The sequence below is a fragment of the Saimiri boliviensis genome, chromosome 12, assembly GCF_048565385.1.
Source record: "Saimiri boliviensis isolate mSaiBol1 chromosome 12, mSaiBol1.pri, whole genome shotgun sequence".
NCBI lineage: Eukaryota > Metazoa > Chordata > Mammalia > Primates > Cebidae > Saimiri > Saimiri boliviensis.
Genome location: NC_133460.1, coordinates 80,670,110 through 80,686,764, shown reverse-complemented (window position 1 = coordinate 80,686,764; position 16,655 = coordinate 80,670,110). Strand labels below are relative to the sequence as shown.

Sequence of the window (16,655 nt, the reverse complement as noted above, 5' to 3'; positions counted from 1 at the left end):
GAAGAAGTGAACAATATGGGTTGGGGAGGGGAGAGCAGTGGATAGGAACCCAAGCAAAATAAGGAAAGAAAAATAAAACTTCCATTTCAAACAACATAATATTTGTGGACTTATATATGAGTACCTCTAAAAAATAGTTTTATAGTAATATCAAATGTAAAAATTTATTCAGTTGCTTAAAAATTTTCAATGATTTCCTATTGCACTGTTAAATAAAATGCAAACCCTTTACCAAGACCTAAGTGATTTGGTCCTATCTACCTCTCCAGACTTAAGTGTTACTACTCTCCCCTCCCCAGGCAAGTCTCTTTCTGGACAGAAGGACTTCACAGTTGCAGTTTCTTCTACCTCAAATGCTTTTTGCCACTGGTCTTTGCATGTCTGGCTCCCTCTCATCTGTGGCAGATTCTGTGATTTACCTACCCAGTGGTCACCCTCTCCTTCTTCCTTACCAATAGGATACTGATTTTAGTTGGGAGTGCATTATGTCCATTTAAAATACTTGATCTCGTCTCCCTTATGGCTAGGAGTGATACAGTTCAGGCCAAAGGGATATTAAGTAGAAGTTACTGGCATGGCATGGGTTCTTGGGAAGCTTTCTTCTTCTTTTTTTTTTTTTTTTTTTTTTGAGACAGAGTTTCACTCTTGTTACCCAGGCTGGAGTGCAATGGCGTGATCTCGGCTCAACACAACCTCCGCCTCCTGGATTCAAGCAATTCCCCTGCCTCAGCCTCCCAGCTTTCTTAAAAGAATCAAACGAATTGGCATCTGCTGTCTTCCCCTTCCTTTTCTGCATTGTTAAGCCATGAAAATGGTTGTAAAGGTAGAGCTGAGGTTCTCAAAGTGTGCTCCCCAGATGAGCTGTCTCAGCATCACCGGGGAACTTAAACAGGCAAATTATGAGGCATCCTCCCAGACCCACTGAATCAGAAACCCTGGGGATGGGGCCCAGCAATCTTCAACAAGCCCTTCAGGTGATTTGTATACCTGCTGAAATTTGAAAGTCACTGGGCTAGCAGATAGAAGTTTCTTTTACTTTTCGTTTTCTTTCTTTCTTTATTTTTTGAGATGGAGTTTTGCTCTTGTTGCCCAGGCTGGAGTGCAATGGTGTGATCTCAGCTCACCACAACTTCTGCCTCCCGGGTTCAAGCAGTTCTCCTGCCTCAGCCTTCTGAGTAGCTAGGACTACAGGCATGTGCCACCACCCATGGCTAATTTTGTATTTTTAGTAGAGACAGGGTTTCTCCATGTTGGTCAGGCTGGTCTCAGAACTCCCGATCTCAGGTGATCTGCCCGCCTCCACCTCCCAAAGTGCTGGGATTATAGGCATGAGCCACCGTACTCAGCCAGAAGTCTCTTTAGAGATGGCAAGTCAGTTGGATGAAGTTAGTATACCTCTGACATCACGGAGCCACTGCACCAGACTTGGACTGCCTCCTCTGGACTTGCAGATATGTGGAAAACAATTCCTATTTGGTTAAGCTACTGTGGTTAGGTTTCTGTTACATGCAACTGAATGTAATTCTAATGTTAAATCATTTTTTAAAAATCAGCTTAAACATGATCTCCTTAAAGAGGCCTTCCTTGACTGCTCTGCTTACACCCTTCATTCCCAGAGTCCTTCTCTATCATTCCATCCTATTTGTTTCCTTTACAGCACTCATCATACCCTGAAATCTTTTGACTGACTTGCTGTGGTTTGTTTCTCCTTTAAGAATGTAAGCCTCCCACCAGTAGTCTTTGTCTTTTCACTGCTGTGCTCTAGCACATTATTAAATAGATAACACACACTATCTGGCATGTAATGAATGCCCTGTAATTATTTACGGAATGATATAAATAACTTTACAATTTTACATTCCACTTAAAATCATGCATTTTTAAAACATTTTAATGAACAAAATGATTCATTGCAGATAATTTCATGATTTTTAGGAAAAAAAATTAATTGAAAAAGTAACACACATGTAAAAAGCATACAATATAGAAAGGTCCTCCATGCTTTCCTGTGAACACTTGCTACCTTACTCATAAGTAGCCTATCAATTCTAAAAACTGTGAACAACTAATAAAATAGCTGTGTAAATATTCAAAGCTGTACATAAATGAATTGCATGAATTCAGCCTGTCTTTGGCATCCTCATCTTTCCATCAGCATTAGTGAGAGACTTGTTTAATAATAAAACTTTACATTAAATTTAAACAAAAACATTCAAATAATAGTAACAGTTTTGGTCAGTTTTCTTATGCATTCCACAAGACACATACAGTTAGTTTTAACCTTGGAGGAAAAAAAACATTCCTTCACCTATGTCTCTACTTTGCCTCTTCTAGTAATCTCAAGCTTGGTCCAAGATGAACATCACCATCAGCAAAAAGTGCCAGAGGCAGAGGGGGGAGCTTCTCACTAAGGAGAAAAGGAGTCCTAAGATTTGCCAAGACCATTTCCTTCTTCATGGAATTGGGAGAAATTAGGTTAGACAGTTTATTGGGAGTTCCTTCCAAATACTTGGAGCTGTAAAAATTTCATGTCAGTAGCATCCAAGTGCAAGCTTTTGAAAAGCTTCCAGAAGCCAACATCAGCCCAACATGGTGGATTTTTTTTTTTTTTTTTTTTTTTTTACCAGTGAAATAACATTTTATCCATGAGAGGCAATGACCTTAGTTTTCCACTTGAGCAATTTCCATCTGGAATTGTATCAGAACAAGCATCAAATGTACCAGCCTTAGGTTAGCAATAACAACATTCTTTAAAGCTGAGTTCTACTTCATCTCAGTGTATCAGAATTATCTGGGGAGTTTGCTGAAAATAATGCAGGTTCTGTAGCTTTACTCCCACAGGTGCTGATTCAGTCTGTCTTGAGTAGGATCTAGTAATCTACATTTTCAACAAAGCTCTCCAGATGATTCTGACAGAGGTGATATGAGTTCTACAACCTGAGAAACATTGGTCTTAGGAGAAGAGTCCAAAATTGCTTCTTTCCCAGACTAAGACCTACTGCAGACAGTGACCTAAGACAGCCAGACTACCCAAAGGTCTTCCTCTGATGAGAAGGCGAAGTCTCTGGTGAGAAGTTCATCTAGACTCCTCCTCAAACACTCACTCAGGGGTGCGAGTCTCCATAGTGCCCAATTCTGTAAGTGAATACAAAATTGGGCCCAGCACTTGGCTGGACTTGAGAATAAACAGCAAAATCTCAAGGTACCAGAGAAGTTTTTGTTGGTACTAGAGGCCCATAGTATAATCTTTTACTTTGCTCTGCTTCCTTTTCACTGATATTGAACTAAGGAAGCCAAATAGACCCACACAGATAATATGTTGTTTGGGTATGGGTGAATGTATACAGCTAAAGCAAATTCTGTCTGGGGAAATTCAACAGAATTAATTCCGGTTTGATAAACAGCATCAATAACTGACTGTACATCAGTGTATGGCATCTGGATGGGAAATCCCGTGACCTAGATCAAAGACAGAACAGCACATAAACCCACATTACAACTGGGTAATCTGGAATTTCTGCATACAAAAAGATCATAAAAGCCTCAAAGAAATAGGACACATAAAATAGTATAATAGTTGTCTGTGGGTGCTGAATTATGCTCTGGGTACAGCTAAATGCTTCACATATGTATTTAATCTTTAAACAGCCCTATGAGGTAGGTATTGTTATAATCCCTACTCTACAGATAGAGATGAGCACAACCAGGTCTGATTCCAAAGTCTGCACATTTAACATTCCACAAACTTTCTAGATAGCAAACTGCTGGTGAGAAAATTACTTGGTTCTACATATGAGGGATTTAAGTGAGAATTTTGGAACAACATATTCAACATCAATTCAGTTTATGTTTACTAAGCAATTACTCTGTGATGGGATTAAAGGATTGTGGAGCATGGTTCCATGGAAAAATTACCTATTTAATAATACATAGGTGACAACCATAAACATTTCACACTGTAATTGCTTAACTCAGGAGGATTTTCCTGATCCTTAAATCTGTTCACATGCTCTTCCCATGTGGTTGTTGAGCACGCTGTCCTTCCCTGAACTTACTTAATAAAATATATTGCAGTTACCTGTTTTCTGGTCACTCTCTCTAACCTATAATCTCTGCAGATGCACAAGATTTTATCTGTCTTGTGTACTATTATAACTCCAGTACCCAGTACATACCCTTCTATGTGCCTGGCACATGGAAGAGAAAAAATAGCATATACTAAATACTTACTAGGTTTTGGGTGCCATGGTTAGTATTAGCTCACATAATCATCAAGAAAATGACAAAATAACTTTTTTTAATTCCTGTTTTCTAATGGAGTAGAGAGTGTAAAGAAAAACAAAACAAAAAATGCCTTGCTTCTTTTATCATATGAGGAAATAGCAAGAAGATGTATTATATGTACAAGAGCCCTTTTTCTGCTAGCACTTTGATCTTGGGAGTTCCCAGCCTCCAGAACCACAATAAATATATTTTTGTTGTTTATAAGCTTTAAAATAAAGCAAAGCAAAGCAAAAACAACTTCCTCCCCCCATTCATGAGTGAATAGTGCCTGTAGGTCTCTCCTGCCCACCTAAGTACTCAACTTCCAATAGATTCCTTACTTCATCTTAGAGAGTTCCCTAGAATAGAAGCTGTCTACCTTCTAGTCTATTGCATGGTAAGGGGGAAGGAGTCTCACTCTTGGGAGACTGAGTTTTTCAAAAACCCACTGGGCCAGTTTATAGGGAAGAAGAGGTGAAAGGATACCCAGAGTTTGGGGTAGAGTAGGAGAAGGAAAGGAGGACCCTAACAATATAGCAGATGCCCACCATGTTTGTTTATGGACTTGCTGAGTTAGAGATGTCTTTTTACCATCCAAGAAGATGTCAATGGCCTGGTAAATATATAAGAGAGTGGTGGGGTCAGAAGAAAGGTCCAGGCTGAATGTATAAATTTGGAAGTACAGTTGGTCCCTCATATCTGTGAGTTTCACATTTGAGGATTCAACCAACCACAAATTGAAAATATGCAGAAAAAAATACAAAATAGGCTGGGCACGGTGGCTCATGCCTGTAATCCCAGCACTTCAAGACCAGTCTGGCAATATCATGAAAACCCATCTTTACAAAAAGATTTTAAAAATTAGCCAGGCATGCTGACAAGTAACTGTAGCCCCAGCTACTCAGGAGGCTGAAGCAGGAGAATTGCTTCAGCACAGGAATTTGAAGTTACAGTGAACTATGATCACACCACTATACTCCAGCCTGGGTGACAGAGTGAGACTTCATCACAAAAAACAAAACAATAAAAAATACTACAAATAGAAAACAATATAGTATAACTATAATTATTACTTACAATACCTAACTATTGTGTGAGGTATTATCAGTAATCTAGAGGTGACTTAAGTATACAGGAGGATGTACATGGATTATATGCAAAGACTATGCCATTTTGTATAAGGGACTTGAGCATCTCTGCATTGTGGTAGTTGTGGGGGTCTTGGGGACAAATCTCCTAATGATACCAAGGGACCACTGTAATTTGCATGTAGAAGATATTGAAGCTTGCCTGGAGTCCTCTTGCCCAGAACCAATAACAAGGAATTGACTCTATTATTAGAGATAATTTTTTTAAATTTCTTAGTTGCAGAGTGGTTTCCTTTCGGACATCTCTTTGCAAAGTCTGTAGTTTATGCATCATAAAACATATAACTGTTTCCAAGTTAATGCCATGCAATATGGTCCTAGTAGTAATTCTTCAATACATTTGAAGTTTCTTGGTTTCTAAGTAAACATATTTTTTTAATTTTTAATTTTTGTGAGCACATAGTAAATATATAGTAGATATATATGTATATATATGGCGTACAGGAGAAGATATTTTGATATGGACATGCAATGATGCAATGCATAATAGTCACAGCTATCCTTCCCCCCAAGCATTTAACCTTTGTGTTGTAAACAATTCAATTATACTCTTTTAGTTACTTTTAAATGTACAATTAAATTATGATTGACTATAGTTACCCTGTTGTGCTATCAAATACTAGGTCTTATTCATTGTTTCTAACTATTTTTTGTATCCATTACTCATCCCCACCTCCCTCCGAATCCCCTACTCCCCTTCCCAGCCTCTGGTAAGCTTTTACTCTCTAGCTCCATGAGTTCAATTGTTTTGACTTTTAGATCCCACAAATGAGTGAGAACACGTGATGCTTGTTTTTCTGTGCCTATCTAATTTCACTTAAAGTAATGACCTCCAGTTCCATCCATGCTGATGCAAATGACAGACTCTCATTCTTTCTATGTCTTAATAGTACTCATTTGTGTATATCCACCACATTTTCCTTATCCGTTCATCTACTGATGAACATTTATCCTTATCTGTTCATCTACTGATGGACACTTAGCTTGCTTGCAAATCTTGGCTGTTGTGAACAGTGTTGCAAAAAACATGGGAGTGCAGGCATGTCTTCAATACACTGATGTCCTTTCTTTTGGGCATATACCCAGCAGTGGGATTGCTGGATCCTATAGTATGAGGAACCTCTAAATTAATTTTTTGAGGAACCTCCAAAATATTCTCCATGGTGGTTGTACTAATTTGCATTCCCAACAACAGTATACGAAGGTTTCCTTTTCTCTATATCCTTTCTAGCATTTGTTGTCTGTCTTTTGAATAAAAATCATTTTAATTGAGGTGAGATATTTCATTTAGCTTTGATTTGCATTTCTCTGATGATCAATAAGGTTGAGCACCTTTTTATATGCCTTTTTGTCATTTGTATGTCTTCTTATGAGAAATGTCTATTCAAGTATTTTGCCCATTTTAAAAATCAGATTATCATATTTTTTCCTTACAGTTGTTTGGGTCCCTTATATATTCTGGTTATTAATCCCTTATCAGATTGGTAGTTTGCAAATATTTTCTCTCAGTCTTTTCACTTTGTTGATTGCTTCCTTTGCCATGCAGAAGGTTTTTAACTTGATGTCATCCCATCTGTCCATTTTTTATTTGGTTGCCTGTGCTTGTGGGGTATTACTCAAGAAATTTTTGCCCAGACCAATGTCCTGGAGGCTTTCCCCAATGTTTTCTTGCAGCAATTTCATAGTTTGAGGCCTTAGATAAACTCTTTAGTCCTGTGTGATTTGCTTTTTATGTAAGGTGAGAGATGGGAGCCTACTTTCATTCTGCATATGAATATCCAGTTTCCCCAGTATAATTTATTGTCTTTGTTGAAAATGAGTTCACTTAGGTGTGTGGATTTGTATCTGGGTTGTCTATTCTGTTCCATTGGTCTATGCGTCTATTTTTATGCCAGAACCATGCTGTTTTGGTTACTATAGCGCTATAGTATAATTTGGAGTCAGTAATGTGATTCAGTTTTGTGTTTTTTTGTTCAGGATAGCTTTGACTATTCTGCATCTTTTGTGGTTCCATAAACATTTTAGGATTGGCTTTTTTATTTCTGTGAATAATGTCGTTAGTATTTTAATAGGGATTGCATTGAATCTGTAGGTTGCTCTGGGTAGTTTGGACATTTTAACAATATTGATTCTTCAATAAGTATATTTTTATGCTATAGTATCTATCTTTCAGGATGAAGATAAAAGCATTTCAGAAATATTTAAGATTGCCATTATTTAGCAATTAACAACATATATAAAACAAATGCCATTAATGCATTAAATCATATACAAACCCAATAAAATTGTAGTATTCTTTCAAATTCATTATCTCCTTCAGAAGAAACAAAGCTTCCTATGCCAAGTTCCAGCTTAGGAAGGATCTGTCGCAAAATCAAAGTACATTGTCGATTCCAACGTGTTGGGTGTTTAGGTCGCCATTCCATCACTTTACTCTTCAGAGTCCTTTCGATCCTAAGAATGCAAAGCTAATTTTATGACAACTTATAACTCATTTAGTAAATGTAGTAAGACTTTTGTAACTTCTATTCAACTCTGAGAATGAATATTTGGACTTAGGAGGAAATCAGACCTCTATAGCTAGAGATGTCTGCCACCATTCACATTAATGAAGCTGGGGAGAGGCAGGCTCTTACTGGGCTTGGGAAGGCAAGAAGTCTCTTGGGGATAGCCAGCAATTAACTCTCTAATTAACCCAGCAGCTGCCTACTGGATATGATTTGACAACACTTACCATCTGATTATTGGGTTGACATTCCTACTCTTCAAGACCCTCCCTTGACTTGGACATTGTTTCCAAGAAACTGCCCTTATGAAAATCCAGACATCTGGTCTGGGATGATGTTGCCAGGGATGGGATTATTAGATGAGTTAATTTAGCAAGCAGAGTTGGGAGGAAACAAGGCATTGGACTGGTAAGTTTGGTGATCAGCTTCCCCCTACTTGAATGTAAGCTCCATAAGGAAAGGGATTTTTACCCATACATATCCAGCCCCTAAAACAGTGCCTGGGGATGAATATACCAGGGAGGAGGGAGGGGGCACAGTATGGGTTGGTTGATGGGGCTCTCCTGAAAAGCATCTCTGTACAGGATGATTTTGTGGCATTGATTCTCTAATTGCAGTGTGTGTTATTTAAGAAGGTGCTGGAGGTCTCTTCTTAGCTGAGTTTATAGTGAAACTAAGTAGTTTGGAGTTTGTAGAGGGTCTCAACAGTGGCTGTGCATCAGAATCAACTGTAGGGCCTTATCAAAATGTTTCAGCTCCAGATATTGATCCAGGGATGCTGACACTTGTATTTTTAAATAGTTCTATACGCGATTCTGATGAAAACCAGTTGGGAACCATTTCCTTATTGCATTTCTTTCTTTTTTTGTTAAGAACTGAGAAATGAGGAGTAGGAATGACAGGGTGGGGGGTTGGGAGGAGATGTGTGCTATTGAGAAAGGGAGTGGCAAAACTGCCTTGGTCATGCTCTTTGCTGCTTGGTTGATAGTGGCTTCCATGCCAGCCTGCTGTGTGAGTATGAGCCACTGGAGGCAGTCAGATCCAGAAGCATCTGACACACATGGCCTGAGAGTGGGCCCTGCTGCAAAGCCTGTGACTCTTTGGGCCTCAGGCACTTATATGTATGTGCTTTGGAGGCTGGGAGTGTCTAGTAGTGGCAGTACTGCTGTTTATACTGCCTAACTGGGATGTTTTTCACCAGACCTTGTGTCATGGGCCATTTGCCTTCACGTCCTTTCAAGAAGTGTAAGGTACTGCATTGTTGTTACTATAGGCTCAACAGGCAGCTATGTTGAGAACTTTCCAGTCATGACCCACAATGTTTCCAGAGATAATTTAGTCTATCCCCGTCAAGGAATGCCCTGGATGGCAGAGGGGCCACTTTTCAATGCATGTACCAAGAGCCAGGTGATTCAATAGAACTGTTTTGTTTTTGTTTTTTTGTTTTTGCCAAGGCCTTACTCTGTTGCCCAGGCTAAAATGCAGTTGTGTGTGGTGTGATCATACCTCATTGCAGCCTCAAACTCCTAGGCTCAAGCAATCCTCTCCCTCTCAGTCGCTGAGATTACAGGTATATGGCAACATGCCCAGCTAATTTTTTTTTCTTTTTTCTTTTTTCTTTTTTTTTTTTTTTAGTGGAGATGAGGTTTCCCTATGTTGCCCAGGCTGGTCTCCAACTCCTGGGCTCAAGTGATCCTCCCACCTTGGCTTCCCAAAAAATTGGGATTATAGGCGTGAGCCACTGTGCCAGCTGGAAATATTATAATCCCCCTTTTCACAATTCTGTTGCTGAATCTAGCAGGTATTTTGAAAGGCTGGATCAGAGGACTGAAAGGTTACCCAACAAGAGATTAGGGGGAAACACGGTACCTATTCCTTAGATCTTCTACCATGCTTTTATCAGTTTCAAAATAAATTATTTCTTCAGGCTGAAATAGACAACCAAAAGTTAGGAAAGATTCTAGAGACCACATTTACATCAGTTACTCCTGGAGTGCCAGCTATAATAAGGAGGAAGACAAACCAGGCTTCTGTGGCAGAAACACTCAACTCCATAGGTACAATGCAGACCATAACATTTTCTTTGATTTTCACACTGCTTCACCACAGCAGGGGATAGGGGATGCATTTACAAAAGAAGATATTTTTTCATGGGTAAAACAGACCTGGCATCCCAATTCATTTTTCAAACAAGCATTTGACATTATATGGATTCTACCAAATAATCTTTAGCAGCTGCACTGGTATCTTCCACTGTGACCTTGGCTAAGTCTTCAACCTCTCTGTTCTGAGTCTGCCTACTGCTCTAGGGTCTTGTGAAGATTTTAAAATAAAGAAATACACGTAAAGCCTGGCACATATGGAATGCTCAACAAAAATCAGACATTATTATTATTCTTTTTTGTTTTTGAGATGGAGTCTCACTCTGTTGCGCAGGCTGGAGTACAGTGGCGTGACCTTGGCTCACTGCATCCTCCGCCTCCTTGGTTCTTGCAATTCTCCTGCCTCAGCCTCCCGAGTAGCTGGAACTACAGGCACACGCTGCCATGCCTGGCTAATTTTTTGTATTTTAGTAGAGACGGGGTTTCACTGTGTTGCTCAGGCTGGTCTCAAACTCCTGAGCTCAGGCAATCTGCCTGCCTCTGCCTCCCAAAGTGCTGGGATTATAAGCATGAACCACCATGCCCAGCCAATATTATTATTATTCTAATATGGTTGATCATCTTCCTTCTTTGATTACTTGTTTCTTTCAGCTGGAAGAAGCCAGTTCTTTGTATGCGTGCGCGCGTGCGCACACACACACACACACACACACATACACACACACACACAGAATCCATTTCAACCTCCCCTGTCTCCAAGCCTTTGCCTGGAATAGTGCTATTCCACGTTTCTTCCAGTTCGCTACCTGGGCAGGATTTGCTGGGAGGAGAGAAGGACTTCTCAAGTTCCTTCCCAACCGAGCCTTCAACTCCTTGCAGGGCTCACATGGACAAGAGTGAGGGACTGGGTTTAGACAGTTTTTACTTTGGGTATTCCTGAGCTGAGGAAGAGGCAGCTGTAGGGACAGGGACAGATGTTCCCCGCTCGTGAGTGGAATGAGGGTTGTGTAAAAAGGAAGCAACATTTGATAGGTCTCTAGGTTCCCAAGTGTGGTCTCCAGACTGGCAACCTCAGATTTGGGAACTTGTTGGAAACACAAATTCTCGACCCTCACCAGAGATCTACTGAATCAGAAACTGGGGAGGAGGCCTAGGTAACCCGCATTTTAGCAAGCTCCTCCCGTACCCCTGCTGGCTCTGATATCTGCCATGGTGGAGAAACACTGCATTAGAGATGGTCCCAGGCCCAGGGAGGAGCCCCACAGTGCAGCATGGCGGGAGACGGGAGATACTGAGGAAGGGAAGGATGACTTCGTGTCATTTTGCAGAAGCCAGCAGCTATCTCACATGGGACAGCTAGACGGAATTCCCTGATTACTTTCACCAATGGCTGTCTACCCCGCACTGGGCAAATCCTCTGGATTAGTTAGGCCACCTTCAGGCCTGAAAAAGAGGCCTGGTTTATGCTGACTTAAGAAGTTTATGGTGTGTTTGTCCTTTCCTTTTCTTGCAAAGAAAGAGGCCTCTTTCTTTCTAGGAACTCATATCCTTTAAAACTCCAAGGGGATTTCCCTGTTAACACCAGTTCTGAGTACCCACATTCTCCTCATACACATTCAAATTGTGTTGACAATTGTGTGTAATAGTGTTCACTCTAGATAGTGGTTTAGTCTGGGATGTATATAGAAAGGCAGCAGGCCGGGCGCGGTGGCTCACACCTATAATCCCAGCACTTTGGGACGCTGATGGATCACGAGGTCAAGAGATTGAGACCATCCTGGTCAACATGGTAAAACCTCATCTCTAATAAAAATACAAAAATTAGCTGGGCATGGTGGCACGTGCCTGTAGTCCCAGCTACTTGGGAGCTGAGGCAGGAGAATTGCTTGAACCTAGGAGGCGGAGGTTGCGGTGAGCCGAGATTGTGCCATTGCACTCCAGCCTGGGTAATGAGTGAAACTCCGTCTCAAAAAAAAAAAAAGAAAGAAAAAGAAAGGCAGCAGATGGAAGGCCATGAACCCACAGGAAAGAAGTCAATAGAGATACAAGTTAAACACAACTATGAGTTTTATATTTATAGATTCAACTTGGCAGAAGGCTTTAGTTTCAGCCCTAAGTCAGAGTGGCTTTTACAAACACAATTTTGATCACAGCTGCCCTTGCCTTGGAGATGCTGGCTTCTAACTGCCCTGAGGACAAAGGCCCCAAACTCTCACCAGGACTCTTCACCCCAGCATTGGCCAGCATGGCCTTTCAGCTCCTGGACAGATATCTCCTTGCTACTACAGATCTTCTGTTCACTATTCCTGCTATCTGCCGGGACCATTCTCATTCCTGACTTTTATCTAGGTCAGCTTCTGCTCACCCTTCCTCACTCATGCTTCTCATCACTCTTTCCCAGGAAGCCCCTACAACTCCCCCATCCCTCAGGGCCTCCTGCTGTGTGCTCCCTAAAGCACCATTATATGTTCTGCAACAGCATTCATCACTCTATACTGCAATTGCTTGTTCCCTTCTGTTTCTCCCTCTAGAATACAAGTACCAAGAACACTGAGACATGTCTCTTTCCTTGTAGTATCTACACCTAACATCACACTGGCTCAGAGCAGGAAATCAATAAATATCACCTGAATGGAGAGGAGAATGAATATGCATTAAAGAAACAAGAACCTCGTCTCAAAATAAATTATTCTCCCCTAGGAGGCAGCAATGCTTTGGTCACAGCTTTGGGATGGGCAAAGCAAGGAATGGGCTGTACACGCTTTAAATGTGGATGGCTCAAGAGAGATAAGCACGTTTCCCCTTCTTTAAAATGACTTTTCAAACAGGAAATATAAAAATACCTATATATGCTTGCATCTGCATGGAGAATGCTGGAAGGATACATGAGAAACTTCTGACAGTAGTGACTTCTTTGAGAATGGGAAGGAGATGTTGAAGGAGAAAGAAACCTATTACTTTTTTTTTGGAATCCCAGACTGGAGTGTAGTGACACAATTGCCCAGACTGGGGTGCAGTGGCGTGATTTCAGCTCACTGTAACCTCTGCCTCCCAGGCTCAAGTGATTCTCCTGCCTCAGCCTTCCGAATAGCTGGGATTGCAGGTGTGCACCACCAAACAGCGAATTTTTTTTTTTTTTTTTTTTTTTTTTTTTGTATTTTCAGTAGAGATGGGATTTTACCATGCTGGCCAGGCTGGTCTTGAACTCCTGACCTCAAGTGATCTCTCTGCCTCACCTCCCAGAGTGCTGGTTTTTACAAGTGTGAGCCACCACACCCAGCCAGAAACCCATCAGTTTATACACTTGGGCCCTGTTTGATTTCTTCCCCCACAGCCACCATACGTTCTTTTTGATAGTGTGAATTGCCTTGAATATACAGGCAAACATAGAGAATAATGTAATGAGCATCCACCTAGCATACCTACCACCTAGCTACATCTGATCTTTGCATTCTCCCATCTTTGTTTTAGACTTAAGAAAAATAGATACTACAAACAGACCTGAATACTTTGTATTCAAGTATAATCTGAATACAGAGTATACTCTGTATACTACTCCTTGATCTTATTCCTTTTTTTCTCTCCCCAAAAGTGACCTCTAATCTGAATCATTCCCGTGAATGCTTTTCTACATCACCACATGTCTATATATACATAAATAATATATAGCGTTCAAACTCCACATAAATGGTTTTGTACTGTATGTGTCACTTCATGTCTTTTTATTTTGCTCAGCATTACATTTTTTATATTCTTTCATGTAGATATCCCTGACTCTAGGCCAGCGATTTTCAACCTTGACTGCACATTGGAATCAACTGGGGAGCCTTCAAAACTACTGGCATGTGGGTTCCAGCCTCAGAGATTCTGATGTAACACACGGACAGTCAAATTGGAAACACTGTAAATTGGCTCAATTGGTTCATCTTTTACTGCTGTACAGAAGATTTCATTGTATAAGTACTTCACAACTCAGGTACTGATTTCCAGTTGATGAACCATTTCAAATGTTTGTTATTTCAAGCAATACTATAATGAAAGTTGTTGTACTTTTCTCCCTGTGAATGTTCCTCTGGGGTATATACTGAGAAGTTTGAATTGGCAGATCAAAGGTTGAGCATCTTCAACTTTACCAGGGATTATCACCATATTGTTTTCCAGAGCATTTACAGCAATGTATGCTGCCACCACTTCTCTGCCTCTTTGCCAACACTTAGTATGATCACAGTTTTTTTTTGCCAGTTTTATGCATGTTAAATAGTTTTATTGTTTTAGTTATTTATTTATCTTAGAGACAAGGTTTTGCACTAGGCTCCTAGGCTGGAGTTCAGTGGTGCGATAATAGCTCACTGTAACCTCAACTTCCTGGGCTCAAACAGTCATCTCACCTAAGCCTCCTAAGTAGCTGGGACTACACGTATGCATCATCACCATGCTTGGCTAATTCTTTTGTTTTTATTTTTAGAGACAGGGTTTTGCTATGCTGTTCAGGCTGGTCTCGAACTCCTGGCCTCAAGTGATCCTCATGGCTTGATCCCTTCAACTGTTCAGATTACAGGCATAAGCCACCATGTCCAGTGATGGTTTCCTTGTTTTAAATTGTATTTCCTTGATTATGAGTGAGGTTTAGCACTTAAGCTACTGCTTCTATGAATTGTCTTTTGCCTAATTTTTCTATTGTTCTTTTTCTCTCTCTTATCCTCTCTCTCTCTTTCTCTCTCCCTGCCTCTGGGCTCCTGTCTCCTCATTTGTGGACTTTGCAGTTGCCTACACCCTGCCACAGCTTGGCCCTCAATCCAGAAACAGGTGTTGACATGGTATTGCTAGTGCCCTCTCAAAGTAATACTGAGTATGTCACAGATCCATTGGCCATGCTATGTAATGACTGGGTTACTTCTTGGTCTCCTGCCTCCTGAGCCCCAAGCAGGGAGTCTACAGCTTTCCTTCTCAACGTCTTTCAAAAACAAGGGAGTAAAAGTAGCCCCACCACATCCCTGGCTTTAAAAAGTAACTTGCTCTGGTTCTCTAGCTTTCGTGAAGTATTTTCAGACCCTGCCGCCATCCCTGCTCCAGCTTACTCACTGCTAGTGTTTCTGTCCTTCTATTCCATGAGATAACTATCATGGTTGGGAGCCCCAGAAAGCTTTTTGCTTGCCAAGTTTTATACTTGATCGTCACCATGGATATGGTGCAGGAGGGCTAGGTCAGAGTGAGAACTTACAGTACATCTTGAACATTATATGCTATGTTTTATGATGAAAATTTTTTAAATTCTATTTTGGCATCTAAATTTACATTTGAGATGTCACTTTCTTCTCAATTTATTTTTTCTGCAAGTAGGGGAAAGGGGCCATGAGCTGGATGGCAGAGAAAACTAGTTTTTGATTAATATTGCCAAATATTTCAGTAAGCAATCAACTATAAAACATAGCAAGAGCTGTCACAACTGTTAAAAATTAGAATGAGAGGTAACTCTCATACAGACACACATGGAAAAATATGATTTACCTGTATGCTTTGTACTTTTGTCCCTTGAACATTTTTTGGAAGCAATGGCTTCCAGAAACTTTCCTTTGAGTAGTCAAAAAATACAGCCATTGGTGTATTACTTTGTTGAATATTAAACCAGACCTATGAAAACATTAACATAAAATTAGTGTAGGTCCATGGGAACACAAGGCCCATCGTTGGTAAAGAAGGAGCAAAATTTTACAGTCTTACTACTCAGTGAAGTGACTGAATCCCAGGGGAGGTCTGAGGCAGGAGATAAAGAGATTCTAGGGTTTCATGATCATTAGACCACATCATTGGTTCTCATCCTTGAAGGCACTACACAATCACCTGGAGGAGCTTTAGGAATGAAAGACTGCCCCAACCCCATGCCCTAGAGAATATGATAGAATATCTATATGTAAAGTTCCCCAGGTAATTCTAGGGTGTAGGCAGAGTGACTTTTGAGGAGATAACTCAAGAATTTTTTCGCCATGTACTTACATTTCTATCATCAAACAAACAATCTACACTTTTTAAGGGACAAAATGGGTCAAACTGCTTATAACACTGGCCAGTTGATGGATTCCAAAGCAAATACTCATTAGTTTCTTGAGTTAATACATAAGCCACATGTCCCTGTATGAGAAAAAAGAAAGTAATTTTTGGTGGATTTAAAGTTATTTCTGTATATGGAAATTATATTCTGATGATTCTGATTTCTAAAGCCTTTTTTAGCTGAGTGTGGTGGTTTATGCCTGTAATCCCAGATCTTTGGGAGGCTGAGGAAGGAGGATCACTTGAGCATAGGAGTTTGAGATTGGCCTGGGCAACATAAGGAGACCCAGTATCTACCACCAAAAAAAAAAAAAAAAAAAAAAAAAAAAAAAAAAATTAAAAATTTGCTGGGCACAGCAGTACACAGCTGTAGTCCTAGCTACTTGGGAGGCTGAGGTGGGAGGATCACTTGAGCCTGAGAATTGAGGCTACAATGAGCTGTGATAATGCCACTGGCCTATAGCCTGGGTGACAGAGTGAGATCCTGTCTCAACAACAAACAAACAACAAAAATAGATAAAAGCTTTTCTGAGGGCTTTTAAATTTTCTTTGGAAAAAAACAAACCAAAAAACCCCAAAGCTCCAGA

General features: G+C 40.4%; 1 protein-coding gene across 1 annotated transcript in view; it reads right to left on the bottom strand.

Moving 5' to 3' along the window:
• Positions 1-2,603: 2,603 nt before the first annotated feature.
• The window catches only part of CC2D2B (coiled-coil and C2 domain containing 2B), a 113,050-nt gene continuing 98,998 nt past the window's right edge, over positions 2,604-16,655 (bottom strand). The window contains exons 30-34 of the mRNA XM_074382672.1: positions 16,015-16,149; positions 15,529-15,651; positions 9,788-9,846; positions 7,688-7,865; positions 2,604-3,459 (exon numbers count right to left, since the gene is read on the bottom strand). Of these exons, the coding sequence (XP_074238773.1) occupies positions 3,271-3,459; positions 7,688-7,865; positions 9,788-9,846; positions 15,529-15,651; positions 16,015-16,149 (684 nt within the window). The 3' untranslated portion in view covers positions 2,604-3,270. The remainder of the gene's footprint in view (positions 3,460-7,687; positions 7,866-9,787; positions 9,847-15,528; positions 15,652-16,014; positions 16,150-16,655) is intronic.